The sequence below is a fragment of the Staurois parvus genome, unplaced genomic scaffold, assembly GCF_062004578.1.
Source record: "Staurois parvus isolate SC_StPar_1 unplaced genomic scaffold, SC_StPar_1.0 ptg001072l, whole genome shotgun sequence".
Classification (NCBI taxonomy): Eukaryota; Metazoa; Chordata; class Amphibia; order Anura; family Ranidae; genus Staurois; species Staurois parvus.
This window is the reverse complement of record NW_028318868.1, coordinates 79,978-103,873: the sequence shown is the minus strand read 5'-3', so window position 1 is coordinate 103,873 and position 23,896 is coordinate 79,978. Positions and strand designations below refer to the sequence as shown.

At 42.8% G+C, this 23,896-nt stretch overlaps 1 protein-coding gene across 14 annotated transcripts in view; it reads left to right on the top strand.

The window, feature by feature from the left end:
• The window catches only part of SCAI (suppressor of cancer cell invasion), a 1,319,466-nt gene that overhangs the window by 1,223,631 nt on the left and 71,939 nt on the right, over positions 1-23,896 (top strand). The window contains exon 18 of one of the 14 annotated variants that reach the window (XM_089658467.1): positions 8,749-8,993. The exons of the other annotated variants lie outside the window; for them this stretch is intronic. Coding sequence (XP_089514593.1) covers positions 8,749-8,760 — 12 coding nt within the window. The 3' untranslated portion in view covers positions 8,761-8,993. Of the gene's footprint in view, positions 1-8,748; positions 8,994-23,896 lie in introns of those variants that run through there. 14 annotated transcript variants of the gene reach the window in all.

Below are 23,896 nucleotides of genomic sequence, written 5' to 3'. Positions count from 1 at the left end.
CAGCTACCCTAGACTCTCTGGCACCCCTAACCACACGCTACATCAAACCCAGACCGCTCCAACCATGGCAGAACGACCACACTAAATGCCTCAAACGTCGCAGTCGCGCGCTAGAGAGACTATGGCGCAAAACCAGGTCCCCCCGTTCATTCTCCCTCTACAAATCTGCCTTCCTCACTTACACCTCCTCCCTCCACGCCGCCAAGCAGACTTACTTCGTAAACCTGATTAACACCCTCTCCTCCTGCCCTCGCCGACTCTTCTCCACCTTCAACTCCCTGCTCTCCCCCCCCCCCCCTCCTCCACTCAGTACCTCACTCACCGCCCACGAAATTGCCACTCATTTCCACAACAAAATTGATGCAATCCGTCAGGACATAGTCAACTCGCAATCTACCTCCCCACCTAGCCTCCCCCCCCCCTATCTCCCCCTCATCTCTTCCCTCCTCTGACCTCGCAACCGCACTGCCCCCCTCCACACCCAAGACCCCGCTTACTGTAACCCCACCAGCTCTGCACTCCTTCAGCCCCGCTACCACTGAGGAAGTCACTAGGGTCTTATAGTGAGCCCCGCCTCACTACTTGCCCCTTGGACCCTATCCCCTCTCGACTCCTCCAGTCACCCCCCTCTTCCCTCATCTGCTCCCTCACCCACATCTTCAATCTCTCCCTCTCTACCGGCGTATTCCCCTCCCCCCTAAAGCATGCGCACATCACCCCCATACTCAAAAAGCCCTCCCTGGACCCCTCTGACCCAAACAACCTCAGACCCATCTCCCTGCTGCCACTCACTTCCAAACTCCTGGAGCACTTAGTCTACAACCGCCTTAGCGCCCACCTAACTGACAACAACCTCCTTGATCCACTACAGTCCGGCTTCCGTCCCCTACACTCCACCGAAACCGCCCTCCTCAAAATCACCAACGACCTACTAACCGCCAAAGCCAAAGGCGACTACTCTGTCATCCTCCTCCTGGACCTCTCCGCGGCCTTCGACACAGTTGACCACCCCCTCCTCCTTAATAAACTATTCTCCCTTGGCATCAGAGACACCGCTCTCTCCTGGTTCTCCTCCTACCTATCCCGACGCTCCTTCAGCGTTTCCTACAATGGTGCCACCTCCCCTTCCCTCCCCCTCTCTGTTGGGGTCCCCCAGGGCTCTGTCCTTGGACCCCTTCTCTTCTTCATCTACACCTCCTCCCTTGGCAAACTCATACACTCCCACGGCTTCAACTACCATCTCTATGCTGATGACACTCAAATTTACCTCTCCACCCCTCACCTCCACTTTCTCCGCCCGCAGCACTCACCTCCTAAACGACATCTCTGACTGGATGTCGCTCCATTTCCTCAAACTCAACCTCTCCAAAACCGAGCTTCTTGTCTTCCCTCCTGCCCGCGCCCCCCCCCATCCTATCCATCACTACTAACAACACCACCATCAATCCCGCCCCGCAAGCCAAAGTCCTTGGAGTCATTCTGGACTCTAACCTCTCCTTCCAACCTCATGTCAAATCACTTACAAACACATGCAGACTCCACCTCCGCAATATCGCCAAAATACGCTCCTTCCTTACCCCAGACACCGCTAAACTCCCTCCTCACCAGCCTACCCCAGTGCAGGCTCTCCCCGCTTCAGACCATCCTCAACTCAGCGGCTAGACTCATCCACCTCACCACCCGCTCCACCTCTGCCACCCCCCTCTGCCTCTCCCTCCACTGGCTCCCTATCGCCCAACGCATCAAATTCAAACTACTCACTCTGACCTACAAAGCCATTCACAACACTGCCCCTAACTACCTCACCGACCTGATTCCCAAGTACCACCCTACCCGTACCCTTCGCTCTTCACAAGACCTCCTTCTATCTTGCTCCCTGGTCTCCTCCTCACACGCACGTCTGCAAGACTTCTCCAGGTCCTCCCCATCCTCTGGAACTCACTACCCCAATCCATCAGACTGTCACTTTCCCTCCTCACCTTCAGGCGCTCCCTGAAAACCCACCTCTTCAGGGAAGCCTACCCCACCCTCACCTAACTGCTGCTCTCCTTCATTCCTCCTACCACTCCATCCCCCACAGCCACTTCCTCCTGTACCACTACCCCCTCCCTCCTAGATTGTAAGCTCGAAAGAGTAGGGCCCTCTTACCCCTCGTGTGCTGTTTGTAGTTGCTGTAATGTTTCATGTATTGTCCCCCCCTCTATTGTACAGCACTGAGCAAACCCTTTGGCGCTATATAAACTCAATGTAATGTAATGTAATGTAATGTAATGGATTTCTACATTCCTACTGTTGCATGCCAAAAGTTGACCTTTAACCTTAGCTTGTAAACAAAACCTCTAAATTAAGAGAGAACTGCTCTTCTGACAGAGCTGGTTTAGACAGACTGGAAGCCCTGTCACTTAAAATAATGTATTACCTATGTGATTCTGGAGGAAAAAAAATTACCTATGTATCTTACAGTTGTTGAGGTATTTTTACAGAGATTTCTGAATTATCTCAGCAGTACCTCCATACAGACATTATAATATAATGAACTCAAACTAATTCTTTATAATGTTGAAAACATAATATCCACAATATACCAATATGCATTAGTTGTTAAAACCAATTAATATAGATAAAATATATATGTGTATGGAAATTGAATATAATAATCCTATCAATTAATACTAACACCATATACAATGTAAAGTTTAATATAAACTCTTTTCCAGATGTTCGTGGTGGGAAAAAAATCATGGTGAATAGTTCTTTGTGTTTTTTGTTCTATCCAGACATAACATTATAACCAGGGAACGTAAGCTGTAACCAATACTCTTAGAATCTACGTTCAGAAATCTTGTATACTAATAGAATATAAAGTAACAAAATGGCTTCCAGCCAGTCCATGTAGAGATGGGCCTTCTGGTTTAATTCTGGGAGCCCAGAACAGTTCAGACATATCTCTCCCTTTTTTTTCCCCATGGTATTCAGGTGAACAACCTAAGACATATCTGGGAAAAAGGTTGGAATATGTGTCATTTACTCTATAGAGATGAGGCCTTTCTTCATCTTGGATTGAGGAATGTTGTCCTCTTTTCATCCAAACAGATGACAGAATGGTGGTGTCTTAATAGAAATGGAATTAACTGCAAAGTAGTTGTTGCCACCATCATAACCGATTGTTGTCAATACAAAGCTTGTAATCAAGAAACTGATGAACCGCTTTGGTCGCTCATTTGCGGACATTGGTTGAGTAGGGAATGGTTTACTGGCCTGTTCCAAAATATCCCACTCTCTTGCTTGAGCTCAGTTTATGTGGGCAGTATACCATTCTTGCATTTCCACAAGTTGTAGGTGGGATATGTTGTAGTTCCTCTCAGTGGATATCTTTGGATCCAAATTCACAAAGATATTCTGAGATATCTTTCTTTCCGTTCGTAAGAATCCTGAAACATGATTCCTGACAAGGGACCCGGTTTAATGGTAGGTACAGACTTGAAGTGGACACCAAGGATCAAAATCATTCAAACGATCGTTGTGTCTTTGGTAGCCATCTGCATCTTTACCAAATAACGATCTGGTTTGTTTGGACCTTCAGTCTTGATCAGTATAGGATCAATATGGATTTAATATGGATTCTGTTAAAGAAAAATAGATAATTTATAAGAATACATATTAAAACTAATTATTTACATTTTCTAGCTATTCTAGATATCAACTGGTTAACCACATTAATATGGTCTTCTGCTATAATTAGTAGAACCAATATAACTGCAGGGGACTTGAGTTATCAACATCTGAATGTTGAGAGATTAATGGTACCAATTAAAAATCTTCGTCTACATTACCTCATAGCATTCTCAGTTGAGACCTAGGATGACAAGAACGTAATTGATTAATATGAACCCATTTGGGCACACAATCACCTTTTTTGACAATTCAGTAAACCACAGGTGAAAATTTTGTTAATAATATTATAAGGACCTTTCCATGAAGAAATACATTTCTTTTATTTTACTTTATCTTGAGCAAAGTTGTATAAATACACTTTTTCATTTACTTCATACTCTTTCTTGGTAGTTTTGAGATCATAATAAGTTTTGTTGCTTACCACTGCTTTCTCTAGATTTTTCTGTGCGAATGCAAAAGCATGTTGTATATGCTGACGTAGGTTGTTAACGTATTGATATATTGTGGCTGCATTGATCAGATATGTGATACAACAGATGTTGTGGAAGTACCATTTTCCTACTTCTCAACTTAAATGGTGACATCTTAGTTGCAGTACTTGGAGTCACTCTTGTAGCCATGAGCACTAAAGGTAACTTCACATCCCAGTCTTTACCTGACTCTTTAACAAATTTCTTGAGTATGTTGACAATTGACTGGTTATAGTGCTCAACTAAATACTAGAAAATAGGGAATGTGTAATTTCCGTTTGATACCTAACATTTTCCACATCTTAGACATAACCTCACTTGTAAAATGGCTGCCTTGATGGATTGATTCTTTGAGGCAGACCAAATCTGGAAAATACAGGGTTTTATGAGTAAAGTGGCACATGTTTCAGTGGTATTATTGGGAGCCGGTAAACATTCTACCCACTTAGTAAATAAACAAGTGACTGTCAACATGTATTTGTTTCCTCTAGATGATTTTGTGACAGGACCAATAAAATCAATCTGCAAATCAGACCACGGTAATGAAAAACCCTTTTTCTGAAGTGGGACACAATGCGTAGGACCTTGAGGTTGAAATTGAGCACAAACTAGACAACACTGACAGTATGTTTGAACATCCTTTAACATATGAGGCCAATAAGCATAATAACGTAGTAATTCGTAGGTATTCTCACCTCAGTGACCTGCTATAGGTGCATAATGAGCATGTTGCAACATGAGCTTTCAAGGTCCTACCTTTCCTCATGGCTTGTGCTGCTCCATGTGCTGGCATCATTCTTAGGTGTCTGCAAAGCATTGTGGGATCTTTTATGCTTTCAGCCCTCTGCGGCTCCTCCTCCAGGAGGTGGCGGCTTATCACATATAAGTCTGCTGTTTGTAGCTGTCCATTGCATTCGTGTCCTGCCTGTTGCATAGCAGCAAGCTCCTGTTTAGTTTCTCATTGCTCTCCTGGATACCGACTCGGCTTTGGCAAGACTCCTTCCTGGCTTCTGACCCCGGCTCTGGCGACCATCCTTCCTGGCTTCTGACCCCGGCTCTGGCGACCATCCTTCCTGGCTTCTGACCCCGGCTCTGGCGACCATCCTTCCTGGCTACTGACCCCAGCTCTGGCGACCATCCTTCCTGGCTACTGTTCTACCAAGTCATCCGCTGTTGCTGTTGGACTTGCATAGACTCTGTCTTGTTTTTGTATAATAAACCTACCTTTAATTGCACCTCCTTGTGTGTCTGGCTCCTCGCTCCCTGACATGAGCCTTCTAAATATAGTAGGTACTACCCACTGTTGGATATCATTTTTGGATGTTCTTATTAGTAGTCCATCTCTAATACTGAATTGATATTTGGATTTCACTATTGGAAGTCTTCTTTTTGGGCATAATCCGATTTGGGGTTAACAGGGTCTTCAGTGTGTTTATAGAAAATCCCAACTATAGGATCTTCCTTTTGGCTCTTAATTACATCCTCACTTGGATATTACTGACTCCATTGTGCTACATTACTTTCAGACTGAACGCTAGCTTGGTATCTTGTAATAGCTTCAGTGTGTACCATTCATCAGCTAGGTCATTACCTTGCTTGTCCAGATTTGGGGTTTTCTTCCAATAAATGGTTTAACCCATTAGTTGTTGCCAACTCATCTATTGTACAAAATAATTTAACATTTTTCACAGGCTTGTTATTAGATCTTAATATGTTACTTTCCAAGTAGGTAGATATTCACCAAAACGTTTACATATGTAGTTGGAATCCGTGACAATAACAAACTCCTTAATATTATGCTCTATAGCAATTAGAACAGTTTTCTATACAGCTGTTAATTCCACCACTTGGCTGCTCTTGGCACCAATACTGTATCTCCTGATCTATTCCCCCTTGCACACACGTGGTTTCCGGCCCACTGTGATCAAAGATTAATATATTAAGGAAAAGCTCCAACTTTAATTGAACAAAAATAAGCAAATGAATAAAGTGGAACTCTAACTTCCACTGTATTAAAGGATTAATATGCTAAAGTGGCACACCAACAGAACCACAATAATAAAGTGGAACTCTACCCTACCATATTTACCACATTATCAATCTTATAAACTCTAACCATATTATATTCACAATAAAGTAGAGATCAAGCATCCACCCCACTGTGAACACATATATTTCATGTTTAATATGGAATTGTAAACATTACATCAACTCTCCAATAATTCACCAAATAATTTACAAAAAAGGTTTTTTAGAAGTCTGTGAGGAATCAATTAAGGTCAATGTCAATATTTAACCCTTGTAGTCTAAGGGTTTCCAAATTTTATATCCAAAAAGTTTCCTTTTTGGAAACTTCTTTTAACATATCAATCCCTCACCAATGTTGGTCAATTTTATCAATACCCCAGAAAGTCAGCAAGTTTGAAATGTTTATATACACTGTGTTTATCAAATCTTTTTTTTAATATTATTTGTGTTCTCCAATTCTTGTTTTTAAAGTTCTAACTGTTCTTCCAACGTACTGGAAATGACAAGGACTTTCCAACATATATACCACATGCGTGGATTCACAAGATATCAATGACTTAAGTTTATATTCCTGATTGGTTGAAGAAGATCTAAAATATTTCACTACTCTGTTTCCCTTTTTTGAGGTATTTTTGCAAGCTTTACATTTATTACAATAATGGAATCCCTCTAACACAGGAAACAAGCTCATGCATTTTGGTGGATCAATAATATTATGCATGATTCTTGTTCTCAAAGATTTATTTTTTCTATACACAAAATTTAGTTTACTTGGAATAATATTCCTCAAACCTCATCTCTCATTAGTATGGGCCAATATTTTTTAAATATTTTTTCTATAACTTTGTATTAGGCATTGAAATCAGTGATAAACCAACTCCTTTGTTATTACTATCACCTTTTTTCCTCTCCAATAAGGAGTCCCTATTCTTGAATTTTATAACATCTCTTTTTATTTAAAAAGGTTTCATCATATCCCATCTCTATGAATCTTTTTATCAACAAATCAGTTTGTGCCAAAAAGATCAGTATCTAAATTACAGTTTCTCTTAATATGAGTAAATTGGCTCTTAGGTGTACTATAAAGCCACCTTGGATGGTGACAAATATATACTGGTATATAGCTATTCCTGTCAACCTCTTTAGAGTATGTTTTAGTGTAAATTTGGCCTTCACATTTAAACAAGGACAAATCAAAAAAAATCTATTTGATTGAAATTAATTGTCATAGTGAATTTTAAACCATATTTGTTAATATTCATGGATTCTGAGAAGAAATTTAATTCTTCTTCAGTGCCCTTCCACACTATTATAATATCATCAATGTATCGTTTATGTAATACCATTTACCATTAAATTGCTGTGCTGTGTATGTAGTGACGTTCATTCTTCCGCTCCGTGAAGACGTCAAGTGACGAAACGTGTAGGGTGGAGCTTCGGACTGACGTCACTAAGCAGCTGGCGTGCCAGGCCTTCTGTGATGTTTATAACAAAATGTGTTTGTTGCTAGTGTCGGCTAGACACTTTTCCATGTGAGTGGATTTTCATGAGCTTTTATGAATGAATGTGTCATACGGTATCACACAATTGTCTGCTTTGTTCTCTCTTTCTCTTCTGAGCCTGTGCATAAAGTATTTGGAATATTGTTTGGAGGATTTCGCTGCTGAGTTCATAGATCTGCAGAGTATTGCTCCCAAAGAGGATATATATAATAAGTGTCTGTGTCAGGAAAGGACTCACCGCTGGTGGTGCTGTGGCTCACCTGCTGTATGGGCTGCAGTACCAGTTCTTACCAGCGGGTGCTTTTCAGCAGCCAGGATCTCACCTCCTGCAGTCAAGCCATCACCTGAGGCTGATTGCAGGAGGTGTATTTAAGCAGTAACCAGTCCTGCAATCAGTGCTTTGGTGTTTGTTCCCTTGAGCCTCTGCTACCCGTTACCCGCTCTGTGTCCTGTCTTCCTCTACGTCCATGGTTGATCTTCCGTGTATGACCCTGGCTAGCCTGACTACGCTTGATTGCTGTACATATATATATTGGGTGAAGGTTTTTGATTATTTGGGTTTGTTTGCACTGTATGTTGTTATACACTGGTGTAGCTCACAATAAATTATATTTATGACTTCACTTCTGAAGCCTGCTATTCGCTGTGTCAGTCCACACATTTCTGGTCATATCCGGGTTACTGACAGTCTGGATATCTGGGTTTACTTGACCTACAGAGTATTGCACCATTAGCTGAGAGTGAATTGATTGGAACATCTGGTCACCGCCGAGTCTGCTTGCAGAGTATTGCTCCCAGAGCAAAGAAGTGCAATTGCTGTTCTTTTAATTTAACTAGCAACTCTGGTGAGTTTATTCGTTTCTGTTGGTGGAGTTGCACAATTGTTTTTGGTGATGGACGTTTTTCACAATTGATGGAAAGAAAAAAATTTCAGAGACATTTTTGTTTTTATTTTATATCACAAATATAAGTTGTATATTTAATTTGAAAATGGCGCTACCTTTTATTTTTATCATTATTTGTGTTTGTTATTCATGATTTTCTGTTTGTCTAAGTATATGTATCTCTTTTAGATATATAATTAGTCCCTGAGGAAGCGACTGTCATCACGGAACATGTCAAGCATTCTCTTCAGTTTTTGAATGTTCCTTGCTCCCACACAGGATTACTTTGGTGGTAACTTCTACGCTTTATCACTGGTTGTCATCCATTTGATTATATGGTGGGCTTTGGGACATTCATTGCGGGTACACTGTACAACAATATTTTATCCAAAATTGTCTAGATGTGATGTTAAATAAAGGAACATTGGACTTTCTGGGTATGTAGTCTCTGTGCCTATAAAGTCCATTTATACATTTGTAAATAGTATATACCAGGACGTGGCACTGTTGTATCTATTGGGTGTGAACTATATCACCCAAGGGTTACCCCAGTTCCTTTTCATCATATTCAGTCTGGATCCTGGCTATGTGAATGTCTGTAACACCACAATCATAAGAATCTTTAGCAAACATATCCTCGAATGCCATACGGACTTCATTTAACTGTTGGCGCTCTAGGTCATTAGAGCATCCATCAGCTAAGGATATTTGCTGCTGGACCATTTCCAGAAATCCTGGAAAGACTTCAGGTTGACCTATTTCATAGGCTTCTTCAATCCAGCCAGGGAGGTCATTGTTTAACCTACTAGCCTTATTAGTAAGGTCATGATATTCCTTTGCTTCCTGTTCATTAAGTGGATGATTAAAAATAAGGGAGAATTCCTCCACCTTACATGTACCCATCTCAGGATCGAAAAGGATAAATTGAGCTAATGGTGAACAATCTTTCAGGAGAAGAATAAAATGTTTGCTTAACTATTTATTCCTCGGTAAGGTATTGTTCAGGCCAATAATTGCATTATGAAACCCAAAGGTGTAATAATCTGAATCTAAAGCCAAACCAATTATAGTGTTTTTGTGCAAACAGATTTAATATGGGGTTCCATTATTAATAATAATTTGGGTTTTCAATGGTTGGATATTCACCATTGGTGTAGGATTTACCAAAATTCCTGATTGTTGCATCCTTTTGAGAGACATATAAATGCATCAGGATTCTTTAGATTTTGGCCTTTTTGTACCTGTATAGATAACAAAAAATTATTAGTACCTGGAGGGATAGTGACATCATGCGGTACTAATATGTTTACTGGATAGAGAGAAAACAGGTGGCGCACACACCTAGTGCATTATCCAAGGTTTATTGTAGGAGTGAAAGAATAATAAAAACATACTCACAGACGAAGCATGTATCTAAAAAGCATAGAAAAATAACAATGGCCACAACGGCAGGCAAGGTGTTCTCAATGTCAGTGCGGTCAAATGGCTGACACGTTTCGGGGACGAATCCCTTTTCTCAGAGCTGATGACCAGCCTCTGATGCAGATGTATGATGAATGGAAAGTAGGAGCCTTGCTGTTGATGCAACTAATATGTTTACTGCATATGGCAGTATCTGAGCTGATTTAAGGGCTTCATGTTAATCTATAAATTTGCATGGATTCCCTTTTAATCTGGTCCACAATGTAGAATTTACCAGATCTGTATATATGGCAAAAGCGATGTACTGCATCGTTGCCAATGTAAATGTGATACTGAGGCTCATTGATTACCAGGAATAAATGAGTGGCCATTTTACACCGAAATTAAATGGATAACATTTATTTAGTAATAATATTATGACTTTTGAAGTGATTATCCAGACAATGGATCCAATTATCCTGAGGGTTAGGATACCTAATTACTTTAGGATTAGCCATTTGTTTTAGTAGATCTCCACTAATATAAATTATTTCCTAGCATAAATCCAGTTTCGCCTTTTTAGTTCTTCCCAGGTCATTGACTTTTAAGGGAAAGAACACATCATCATTCACCTTTTCAATCCCTGTTAGGAATTGTGTATGATTACTGAACCCAGTAGATTAAGTATCTTCTTTATGGAGGTGAATTGTTAGAACGTCCCCTTCCAGACAGACATGTCTTACTCTTTCAGGGGACACACATATGGTGTTATCCTCCTGTCCACATAAGGTGGACCTTTCCTCACTTACGTGACAGTTACGTCGGTTATGATAGGATTGGGAGTGCTCATAATTAATTGGTACATTTACGGTATTTGTGACCATATAACCTTGTTGATGAAATCAGTAATGGTTTAATCTCTTAAGGAGATCTATACCAATAATTAGGCGATCATAGGGCAAATCAACTACAAGTGTGGGATGGCAGACTATTTAATGTCCCACTTTAAAATGTAGCAAAGCTGTACCTAATATCTTCATGGCTGTACTGGATACACTTACAAGTTTAGCTGTGAAACTTTTCAACTTATACTTAACTGAAGGTAGAGGGTGGTACTCTCTATCATGGATTTGTTGGAAATATTTCTGAATTAAAATAGTTTCTTGGCTAAAGCCATGATTTTTGGTAAATTATTATGTGATTCAATGTAATACCTTTTGTCAATCTCCAGTAATGAACAGAGATACCTTGGTGAAAAGTGAAACTTTTTGTGCTTTGTCTTCCCCTTTGACTCCCCTTCTTTTTCACATGCAAGTTCCTCAATCAGCCTGTCACATGTTTTCACTGTGGAGGATTCTGTGGGCTGTAAAACCAAAACACAAACACTCTGTCCCCCTCTTGCCTTTTGGCATAGGACAGGTTAAATTCTTCTCAGGCATACAAACACTTGGGTAATTTGATTGGTTTTCATTATTGGTACGTTACATGCATTAGCACTGTTTGATGCTTTAACCTGTTCGTTCTTGCTTTCTATTGAGGAGAATATTCCACAGGAATGGGATTCCCTAGAAAAGGATTCTTCGTATTAGCAGTGAAGAAATTAGTTATCTCCTCCATTTGTTCTGCTAACACACTGAACTGAACCTGTATTTGGTCCATGCGGTCATATAGATTACCTCGATTTTTCTGATGAACTTTTGGTGTTGGAATTAGAAATCTGAGATCTGACAGAACCTTCTGTCTCAGAACCAGATTGGACCTTTTTCTGGTTAGACCTGTAATTCTGGTAATAACCTCTCTGGTTTCTCCTATTATTAGGGAAATGTCGCTTAGCAAATTGATGCTTTGGCCCTGATTTAGTAAGAATTGAGTCTACTAGCAGATGCTGAACATTCAGGCAGACTCAATTCAAACAATCTAGACCTGTCAGTCTTCTGAAAGGCGTCTAGCAAACTCATTGAAAAGCGTCTGCTTGTAGACTCTTTCCTGTTAGTAAATGTGGAATCGTGTCTGGCACATTTTTAGGTGCAAATATGTTCGCTAGGTGGCGCCCAACCGCAGGCTTTGTTGGCGTTTTTCTGTTTGCATATGAGAATACTTATAATTTAAAGTAAAAGTACACCTATATATTTTTTCTTTTTTTTGGTTGCTGTTTCTCCAAAATGATCAGACAACTAATGCATTTCCTAATGAATGTCATACATTCTATTTTCAAATGTCAAACATTTTCACACTTATATCTCAAATAAATGGGAATGTCTAGTTCTAATTTCCCAATATAATTATATATCTTCCTTCTCTTTAATTATGTAACTATTCTATGTTAAAGTAATGGTGCAGCGCTATAAATGCATGTTATCAATCATAAACACATGTAAAATCAAAAATGTGCAAATAAGTACCACAGGTGCCATTCATAGGCACTCTCTGAGTTGGTACTCTCACACGTAGGACATTCCATTATTCAGGAATGATTATATGAACTTTTTTAGCACCATTTACCAGTTTACATAATTATTGCACTTATTTGCACTTTTTTTTATTTTACATGCGTTTATGATTGATAACATGCATTTATAGCGCTACACTATTACTGTAACATATTTCTATTCTGGGACTGTTGCCAATACCCTGAGTGCTAGCTGCTACTTTCATATCTATACCTAGATTTATATTTATCTTGTTTATTACCATTTTAGTATTCTATATAATTTTACCAGCGCACACTTTATCATTATTTTTAAACAATGTAACTATTCTACATTGCAGCTCAAACTCTGTCTCCCTCAGTGGCTTAGTGGTTGGAACTCAGAACTTACAGCACATGGGTCATAGGTTCTAATCCCAGTCATGGCTGCACCTGTCTGCATCTCAGTTTGCATGCTTTCTCTGCACGGGTGTGTTTCTGCCAACACTCCAAAGACATGCTGTTAGATTAATTGGGCCTGGTATATGTCTGAGTTTCTGGTCTTATGCAGGCCATAGATGGGTCAAAAACCAGCCGTTTTTTTAAAATGAAAAATCGATCGTTCAATAAAAAAATTGGCCAATTTTCGTCCCGTCTACAGCTGGCCTTTTTACTTCTATCCCTTGCAGAGAGCTCGTTCTTATATTTTACATGAAAAGTCTTGCGGTTGCAACAATGTATCCATTTGTATCCATTTCGGATACAGATGTTTTTATTCGGATACAAATAGATATATTGTTGCAACCGCAAGACTTTTCATGTAAAATATAATAGCGGACTGGAATTCTTCTTCTTTTTCTTCTTTTTCTTCTTCTTGCAGGACACGGCTCATGCGCATATTTTTATCGGTAAAACGATCGGCCGATTTGCCATCATTGCCAGGAAAATCGGGTGATAGTCAAAATCGTCCGTGTCCTGTTCTTCTGACAAGTTTGAAACTTTCAATTTTCCTTCTGTTTATATTTCATTACAACTTTATATTCTCTAAGGCTTCGTTCACACTAGCTTTGTCAGCAGGTGCCAGACAGGCGTTTGGGAAGTGTTTTTTACGCTTCTCAAATGCCTATGAAAATTCTGCACATGGCAGCACACAGCTCTGTTCACACTGAAGCGTTAGCATTGCGTCACGGCAAAACTGGCGCCTCATGTCAAGTCAGGAGGAGTTGAAGCCTCCCATTCAAGTCTATGGTGCCGCTCTGCAAATGCCTGGCAGACGTTTGCGGTGTGGTTGCGAGGCATTTTCGGAGCATTAATACCATTTAACGTCATTACAGGCATTTGTGGCGCAGTTTTAACGCTTGGTAAATGCTTATCACATGCCTCAAAACCGCACATAGGGCATTTCGGGAGCATTTGAGGAGCATTAAAAACGATTCCCAAACACCTGTCAAACACTATAGGGCCATTTGGCAAGAGTTAGAAATAAAGTCAAGTGTGAACAAGCGCTTAAACCTCTCTCCTTATACAACTTGACCCCCTCCCCCACCATCACCTGTTCCATCTGCCAATCTATGTATCCCTGCCCCATTCTTTTTATTTAACTATTTATTTATTGATCAAGTTAATGTGTCTCATTTCCTATCACCTCCAGCTCAGATCTCGCATTATTATAGGATTCCTGATTGTATCTCACCACTAATCTGATTGAATTCACAATTCCTGGTCAGTCCCGGTCCCTGACCTATAATAACCTTTAGGGCCAGTTCACACTACGTGTGTTTCAGTTGCTTTTTTTGCATCCAAAATGCACAGAAAGAAGGTTATATGGTTGTCAATGTCATAGTTCACATCAGCGCTTGCAGTTCCAGTGCATTGCAGGTGCTGTCAAAAAAGGCGAACAGGCTGCATTGTTTATGCATAGAACTGTACTGGAACGCGGTAAAATGCCCTGGAACGCACTAAAACGCACATGCCCCTAATTAAATTTAAGAAAAAGAGGGGAAAAAATTAACTGGAATGCATAAAAAAATGCACTGGAACACGTCAAAAACGCATCCAAAATGCACACGCTAAACATGCATCAAAAAAGTGCATGCAAAAACATCTGGAACACATCTAGACTGTGTTTCTATTGTGTGAACTGACCCTTAGGACTTGTTCACACCATTTGTGGTGCAGAAACGCATGCAAGAGCATGTTTTTTCCAGTACAGCAAAGAAATGCAATGCCCTCTGCAGATGTGCGCAGGTACCATGGTGAAAACGTAATTGCACCTCCACATGTCTAGTAAACACAGAGGCATTCACAGCCACCAAAATGCATGGCACCACACTACTGTGCAGGTAGGTGCACCACACTTTTAAAATAATATGCCTGCAGTATTTTTGCATGTTCCCACACGTTAGGCAGCCCATTGAAATTAATGAGCTGAGGGAAAAAAAAGTAAAAAATTCCCCATTCACACAAGTCCTCTGGCCTGTACAGCATGAATGAGGGGGTTGTTTATGTGGCTAGAGCCACCTGTTACACTATGGGGACACAGCAGCTGTATGAACACAGTTTTTAATCTGACAGGTGTGAAGGCGTGGGGAAGTGGCCTTGAATGCTCACTGTCTGTGTTCAGGGCCACCCATATGCTTGTCAAATTATGACCTGCAGCATTTTCATAGTGTAACATAGGTTACCTGCAAACGGTGATAGCCACAAAAACAAACCACTGTTTCCCACTCTACAGGCCACAGCACCCATGAGCCCCAAAACCTCAATTACACCTCAATTACACACACAGCTTTATTTATGAACTCAGTACAGTTTTAGCATTTAGATTTCACAGGAATATGGTTGGGATTATGTCCATTAATAATGTTTTTAGTGTATTTTTACCATAAATATAATTTGGATATTTTCTCTGGCAGTGGGGGGCTGTCAGGTATGCTGTACGTGATATCTAACAGTGGCCCTGGGTGTATGCTTGTGTCTGTGCCACCTGTATAGTTAGGAAGAACCTTGAACGTCTGCTATATACTGCAATGGATCTAGGAATTGGACATGTTTGCAACTGAAAATACAATTATTAGTAATGTTTCCCCGGCAAATGAGGATCAGCTCCTTGGTGGAGAACAGCAATCTCGCCATGTCCAGATGTGGTCTGGAATTCCACAAAAGAACATTTCACAAAACTAAAAAATAGACCACTAAACCCTCCTAACTACACTCCCATCCACTAACACTCCCCACTACCACTTCCGGGTGTGTGCAAACGTCCTTCCCCAAATGTCATGAGGTATATCCGGTATGACAGCTGCTCTAGCACCTCCTCCAACAGCCGTCTTGGCATTGATTTGTGCACCATAGCAATTTTACATGCGGCTCCATTGTGTATATGACATTTGCAAATATATGTTTGCAGTTCTATTGTGGATTTGGCATTGGTGAATGTATGCTTGCAGCTATACTGTGTATATGACATTGGCGAATATATATTTGCTGGTAAAGGCCCAAAGTCAACATAAATTGGGGGCCCAATTTATTACTGTTAAGAGGATTGTAGAAAAATAGCTAGATGGACATTGAACACGACCTATTCATTGGTACATAAACATGGTCTTGTGGTGCAATAGGGGGCCTTTGGTTTGTTTGGACATACTTGCATATGTGCACTCTAACAAGGAAGATTTGGGCATATTATATAGCTAGCAAAAATAAGTGTTAAGGGGTGCTAGTACATTTATTTATGGTACTTATATAGTGCTGTCAATTTACGCAGTGCTTTACATATATATGTTGTAAATTCACATCAGTCCCTAACCCTCAAGGGGTGCTGTTATGGACCACCTGGTGTACTCTAGCAGTCCCCAGGACAGGATTCCCCAGGGCATGGAGTCTAAGCCCCAGTCCGCTTGTTCACCAGAGCCCCTGATGGTGGGGATGGGCTTGGAGCGGACAGTGACCAGGTCGCGGCCCCTGAGTACACCCACCTGAGGTAGAGGAATCACCAGAGGTAATGACAGGTAGAGAGCCTGACGTGAAGAGGCAGACAGGTCTGGAGAGTAGCAGCTAATCCGTGTGGGTCGGATGGATGGCTGAGCAATAGCGTGGTCAAACGGGCCAGGTCGGTAACAGAGGGGTCAGCGTGGTACAAGGCAGCAGGCAGAAGAATAGTCAGGTCACTCGTCGGGGTCGGTACCAGTAGTTCAGATCAGGTAGAGATATCCAAAAGAGAGGTCAAACTTAGCCAGGGGTCAGAGCAGGAGAAGTCAGCAGAGGTCAGGTCTAGGCAGGTCAGCAACGAATCTCAAACAACGGGAACACAGGAACCAGATCAGACCATACGGCAACTTGTGTCTGTGCAGGGCTGATTTAAGTAGCCCGCCCTGCACCTGACAGGCACAGCCTAGGTCCTAGTGCCTGCCCAGTACCGTCATAGGCGACGGGTGCGCCTGGGTCCTAGTGCCCTGATGCCTGCATGTCTTGACAGACACCTACGCATGTGCAGACCCATGCTTTGCGATGGTCCCTGACAGGCGCACAATCTAAAGGTCCCTAACTTACATTCATACATATACTAGGGCCAATTTTGACAGGATCCAATTAACCTACCAGCATGTCTTTAGAGTGTGGGAGGAAACCGGAGTACCTGGAGGAAAACCACACAGGCACAGGGAGAACATGCAAACTCCAGGCAGGAGGTGCCGTGGCTGGGATTTGAACCAACAACCTTAGTACTGCCAGGCGGAAGTACTAACCATTTAGCCACTGTGTTACATTCAACTAGAACATGAAATAACCCCCCCAAAAAAATAAATAGTCCAAATGTTTATTGATCAAATACACATTCCACATTTATTTGGACAGCAACAAGTAGGTACATTCAATTTCTTGGTTAAAAAAAAAAAAAAAAGCAGGATTAATGTTGCTAAAATAGAATGGTCCTGCTCATAAGAGCTTACAAGCTAAAAGATTATACTTTAATGAACTGTGCTTTCACAGGTTACAGCAGGAAACAAACAGTTAATATAAATCACATATTAGGCTTATCTATTCACAAAACAAGCTGCAGATCAAAATATCAATATAAAAATACATACGTGCCAAAATAAAAACACCTCCCACCTCCCCAAATCCCCCACACGTACATTTCTCATCATGTTTGTCTGAAAACTGCATTTCAGTCTAAATAAAGCAAACTTGGAAGAGCAGAGCAATTTGCATGTGTTAGGATTACAATGCAAAGATAATAAACACACAATCATTGTACAATAACACACAAACACACCTTAGAAGGAAGAACATGCAAAACATTTACAGCCCACATCAAAACACAGCGTGAGTGTGGCCTGGGGCAATTCACCACAATATCTCTTCCTCCCCAAACCACCACAGGCAAGGACTTGCAGAAATAATGTGGCCTTTATAAGGCAAAAATCAGCCACTACTGCATCTCTTTATATAAGGTAGGCCACACCCACCACTGTCATCCATTTGGTCAGCTAAAGTGTTTGCACCTGATTAATTCTCTTCCCACCTGCGTTAACCCTTGGTATACAGGCCCCACAAATCAGAGTCAGAAAGAAAGCCACAGTGAAGTGTACCTGTGCAGCATATAACAGAACACTGAACAGGGATGTGAAAGGGAACCCTATTGGCAAAATTTCTTGGCCCTATGGGCAAAATTCACTCCAAATTATCACATAAGTTAAGGCAGTCACATGACCACATCTCGCATGCAATACTGAAAATGTCAATTCACTTTGGCTAGTATGTGGGATTTCCCATAAATCGAAAAACACTCAGGAAATCAAGCATAAAAAGGCCTTACACCGCGGTCACATCAAAGCCGATTTAGAAATTGTGCGACAAACAGTGAAGATGCCGATTTCCTTGTGATTTGCAAGACATCTGATATCTATGCAAATCACCACAAAAGTAGTACATGTACTACTTTATAAATCAGTGTCGGAAACGCACCCATGTGACTGCTCTAATAGCAGACAATAGGGTGTGACTTGGCATTCAATTTGCATGTTGCATGTCATGCAAATCACATGCCAACTCGCACTCAATGTGACCACTAATAGAGCATTCATATTGGTGTGGTTCAAACTTGGTTGGAGCCGCAACAATTTCTAAAGTAATGAATACACTACTTTTCATGCGTTTTGCAAAGAGATCTGTGTAAGATGTCTTGCAAATCACACTTTAAATCAGCATGTCCCCTGACTTTGAAATCATGTGACTTCACTGTAAGTCACATGATGTGACTGTAGTGTAAATAACACCACTTGTCCACTGTAGGCTCTGTTCACATCCAATTGGATTGTGAACTCGTGCAACTTCGCTGTAAGTTGTGCAATTGCCACATCGGATTAGATGTGACAGTGGTGTTAGCCCCCAGTAATATTGTGTGCAATTTCCCATGCAAATGGCAAGTTGCTGGCCATGCCAATAGCATGACAAGTCGCATCCAGGGTGTACAATTTCAGGTGCGATTTGTGAATTGACATCGTACTTTATATCGGATATAATGAATGTGAATGTGAGTGTATTAACATACGCGATTTGTTTGTTGAACTTACGATTTCAAAGGTAGTTCTTGTCGAACTTTTGGGCCATTTAGTAGCAATTTCACATCTAGACTCCAATAGAAATTACAATCCTAAACACAATTTAAATCACGACTAGTTTGAAATTCTCTAGAAAACACGGTGAAATTGGCAACTTAAAGCGCAATTTTCAATTGCATATAGTGTGAACGAAGCAGGTAAATCAACAAAGGAAATAAATCTTTGAAGGCATGTGGTACCTCCCTGCTCGGATAAGGGTCTGCTATGCATTTGGGGGAAAAATCCACGCCAGTATTTGTAACAATTTTAATGTGTGGATTCCCCACCCAAGCTTTTCTCTCTCTCTCACTCTTCTGTATGTCTCTCTTTATCACTCTTCAGTATGTATCTCTTGCTCACTCTTCTCTCTCTCAGCTCTTTGCTTGACAAATCCTTCACAAAAGGGGGTGGAGTGTAAACCAGCATTATCAAATCTATTAGTAGTCCCTGGACAACTTATCTCATCCCATTGTATGACATTCACATTAGGGGCAGCTTTGAAGGTGTTTCAACAGACAAGGCCTCATTCTAATTCACATTCTAGGGATCATTTAGACAGAAAGCAAAGATGTTGCCAGAACATCTATTTGAAGACAGCCACACAGGGAGAGCATGCTACTTTCTTGCCGTGGTTGGGATTCAAACCGACAACCCTAGAGCTGTGAGGCAGCAGTGCTAACCACTAATCCACAGAGCTGCAATACTAATCCACCCTGTATTTCTGTGCTGTGAATCAACCCTACGTCCCTGGGCAAGGTCAGTGTAACTAGCCAGATATCTCCAATGTGACACAAATGTTGTGCTATATTGCCAATTCCGACATATGTTGGTTCTATGTATCCCAATACAAAGGATTGCAATACTAATACATGCATACCTTGGTTTACCAACGCCTCGGGGAACGTCATATTTGGTGTACAAATGCCAAACCATTAAAATTAATTGGTCGGTTTACAAATGTTCGAATCATTTGGTTCAGAATACGAAGTGTATGTCGGTGCTGATTTTTCAATGGTAATGGCATGCTTTTTTTGTTCTTCACTATAGTTCACAAGCTTAGCTGTCACTTTCCCCAAAGTTACAGAAAAATTTCTTCATTTTAATTAACTAAAAGTCAACCTTGTTACCTTTAAGGAAATAAACTCAAACAAAACTTTCTCTTTGAGCCAGGGGAAGTGACAGCTGAATTTCTGAGCTATAGTGGAGACCAACAAAGCCAGAATTACATTTAGAAACCAGCACCATAATAAAAAAAAAACAGCGTGGGGTCCTCCCTCCCATCCATACCAAGCCTTGGGTCTGGTATGGATATTAAGGGGTAATTCCACGCCGAAATTAAAAAAAAACAGCTTGGGGTTCCCCCCAAATTCCATACCAGACCCTTATCCGAGCATGCAGACCAGCAGGTCAGGAAAGGGGGGGACGAGCGAGCACCCCCCTGATCCATACAAGGCCACATGCCCTCAACATGGGGGGGTGCTTTAGGGCAGGGGGGCTCCCCCCCAAGCACCTTGTCCCCATGTTGATGGCGACAAGGGCCTCTTTCCCACAACCCTGGCCGATGGTTGTGGGGGTCTGCGGGTGGGGGGCTTATTTAGAATCTGGAAGCCCCCTTTAACAAGGGGGCCCCCAGATCCAACCCCCCACGTCACCCTGGCTCACTGCATAGGGCTGGTGAGCCTCCGTTGGGAGCGGAACGGTTTTTTTTTTTGTTTTTTTTTCGGCTCGCTGGCACCGTGATTGACGTTGGATCTACTTCGGGGGACACTGTTTTATTAAAGGACTTGTCAAAGACTGTGTCCTGTGGTTTTTTACACTACACTTTGTTTTTTTGTGAATTAGTAGCGGGACCATGTACCGCATACTCATTCTCGTAGGGGGGGCCAGGATCTGGGGGCCCCCTTGTTAATGGGAGCTTCCAGATTCTGATAAGCCCCCCGCCCGCAGACCCCCACAACCATCGGCCAGGGTTGTGGGGAAGAGGCCCTTGTCCCCAAAGCACCCCCCCCATGTTGAGGGAATGTGGCCTGGTATTGTTCAGGAAGAGGGGGGCACTCGCTCGTACCCCCCCCCCTCCGTTTCCTGACCTGCCGGGCTGCATGCTCGGATAAGGGTCTGGTATGGATTTTTGGGGGAGTTACCCCTTAATATAAATACCAGACCCAAAGGGCTTGGTATGGATGGGAGGAGGGACCCCACACAGTTTTTTTTTTTTTTATTGCAGACCTTTATTTTTACATTCAGCTGTCAAAATAAATATTATCCAGACCTTCAAAATAAGTAATATCTCACTTCGGTCCTGGTGAAACACCGTATTAAATACGCCTGGGGCTTCCCGTTTCACCTCACCTTCACCTACCAGGGCCGCAGTCACTCTGTGGCTACGCCGGAGGAGGCCCATTCTCTCCTGGAATCCTTACACCTTCTTTCGCCTGATTCTGCGGATCGGAGTCCGGCTCATTCATCAGGATCTCCGGCACGGCCGCTTCCTCCGGGCCGCATCTGGGAGCGGTCGTCCGATAGGAAGAGGGCTCTCCCCCAGACCCCTTCGCGATCAAGTCCTTCTTGTTCTTCTCCGGGCTGAGGATGTGTCTTGGACTTCCCGTGTATCATCTCAGCGATGGACTTCTCTGGCGGGACCGTGAGTTTGGCCCTTGGGGCTCCCCCGGTTTATCAGCATTCCGGGTTGGGACTGATCTGGTTTACCCCCTTGGGTTCCTTCCCTGGTTGGGTGGGAGGGGGTCCCCTCACGGACTCAAGAATTATGACTTTCCGCTGCCGCAACCTATCTTGGGCCTGGGTGAGGGTATTTTGGTTTCCGTTGGTAGCATGGGGTGAGGGTTCCCTCGGGCTTCGGGGTGGGAGGTTGATCTGGTGGGCCCGGCTGGGTGGGAGGGGGTTGGCCCCAAGGTTCTTTGGGTTTTTATGGGAGGTCATCACGGAGGCCTCGCTCCTGGGACCTTTAGTTTTATAGCTTCGGACCCCGTTTGATTATATTTGTTGCCTTATTGCCCCTTTGCCCCCTGGGGGCTTTAGTTTCTGATGTTTTCATTTGCAGCCATGTGTCAGGTGGTAGAGCCACCCCTAACTGGTATCCTTCCTTTGTAGGATGCGCGTCACCATTGGCACAATTGCTCTATTGTATATACTTTTTGTGTCTTTTTCCTTTTTTCTTTCTTTGTCTTTTTTCTCCTTTGGTTTTTTTTTGTTCTTGTTTTCTGCAGGGTACCAGGACGCCACGGTCCGCTCGCCATTGGAAGCGGAAATTGCTAGCTGCTTTATCGGTTTTTCTGCCGAGCGTGTTGCGTTGATATCGCCATGGCCTCGCCCCTTTTGAAAATACACTCGCAGAATGTTCAAGGCTTCAATTCGCCTCAGAAGCGGGCTAAAGTCTTTCATCACCTTAAATCGCAACAAATTGACGTGATATGTTTACAAGAGACCAGGTTTTCGCAGCCCTCTGCTCCGCGTTATCTTTCACCTCACTAACCCACCTTTTACACGGCCTCGGCTCCTGAGAAGCATCGGGGTGCACTTATAGCTTTTAAACGCAATCTTCCCTTTGTCTGTGCTCGGAATATAGCGGACCCCACGGGCAGGTATTTGCTTTTGCAGGGCACTCTCTGGGACCAGGAGGTTACTTTTGTCTCTTACTACGCACCCAATCGTTTTCAGGATAAATTCTTTTCGCATCTTTGCACCATTGTTTCCCGACACTCCAAGGGTCTCATTCTTGTTTTGGGGGATTCAAATGTTACTTTGGATTCCAGGTTGGATAGGCGCTGTGCACGGGGGGCGGCCCCTTCCCATGACTTGGTGCTGGAGGAACGTATGGGCTCTCTTTTGCGGACAGCGGGGCTAGCGGACGTCTGGAGGGAGCTTCACCTGACTGAACGCGACTTTACATTTTATTCCAGTCCTCATGATAGTTTTTGTAGAATTGATCATATATTTATGCCGGTTCAGCAGCTTCCCTTGGTCAGGCGGATAACTATTCCCTCCTCACCTTGGTCGGATCACGATCCCTTGGTACTTCTCCTTGCCCTCTCTGGGTCAGAACGGCGCCCTTTTCATTGGCGCATCAACGATTCTTTATTGACCACTCAGGCTACCTGCCAACAAATAGAGTTTTTCTTACGTACATACTTCACGGAAAACTCGGGATCGGTCTCCTCGGCAGTGCCCCTATGGGAAGCGCATAAGGCCACGGTGCGGGGTCATGTTATACAGCTGGCGGCGGTCCGGGATCGGGAGCGCCGACTTTTGGAGCTTCATTCTCTCCTGGCTTCTGCGGATGCGCGCTGGAAGTCCTCTCCATCCGCAGCCCATAAACGCGCTCGGGACGCTCTGGCGACCGAATTAGACCTACTTGCCTCTTCGGAGGCGGAACGGGCTCTGCGTTGGACCAAACACAAATTTTATTCCTGTGCTAATAAACCGGGACCGATGCTGGCTAGGAAGCTCAATTCCGTGGGGAAACCCCATAAACCAATCCGACTGCGACTTCCCACAGGTGGATGTACTTCTAATCTCCGGCAGATTGTTTCCCGATTTTCGGACTTCCTTTCGCGCCTTTACACTACGCCTGATCCCTTCCCTGTGGCTCAGGCAGAGGCATTTTTTCAAGATCTTCGTCTTCCGGGATTATCCAAGGCAGCACAGGTGGCCCTCAATGCCTGTGTTACCGTACCGGAAGTGCTCCAAGCTGTCAAATCTTTGAGGTCCACCGCGGCCCCAGGTCCTGATGGCTACTCCGGTCTCTATTATAAGAAATTCTCGGTCCTGTTGGCGCCCTTCTTGGCTGACTATTTCAATGAGCCCTCCCCGGACGCGCTTAGAGCACATATAGCCATGATTCCGAAGACGAACGAGGATGTACAGGAACCGCAAAGCCTCCCGGCCAATTTCTGTTCTTAATGAAGACCTG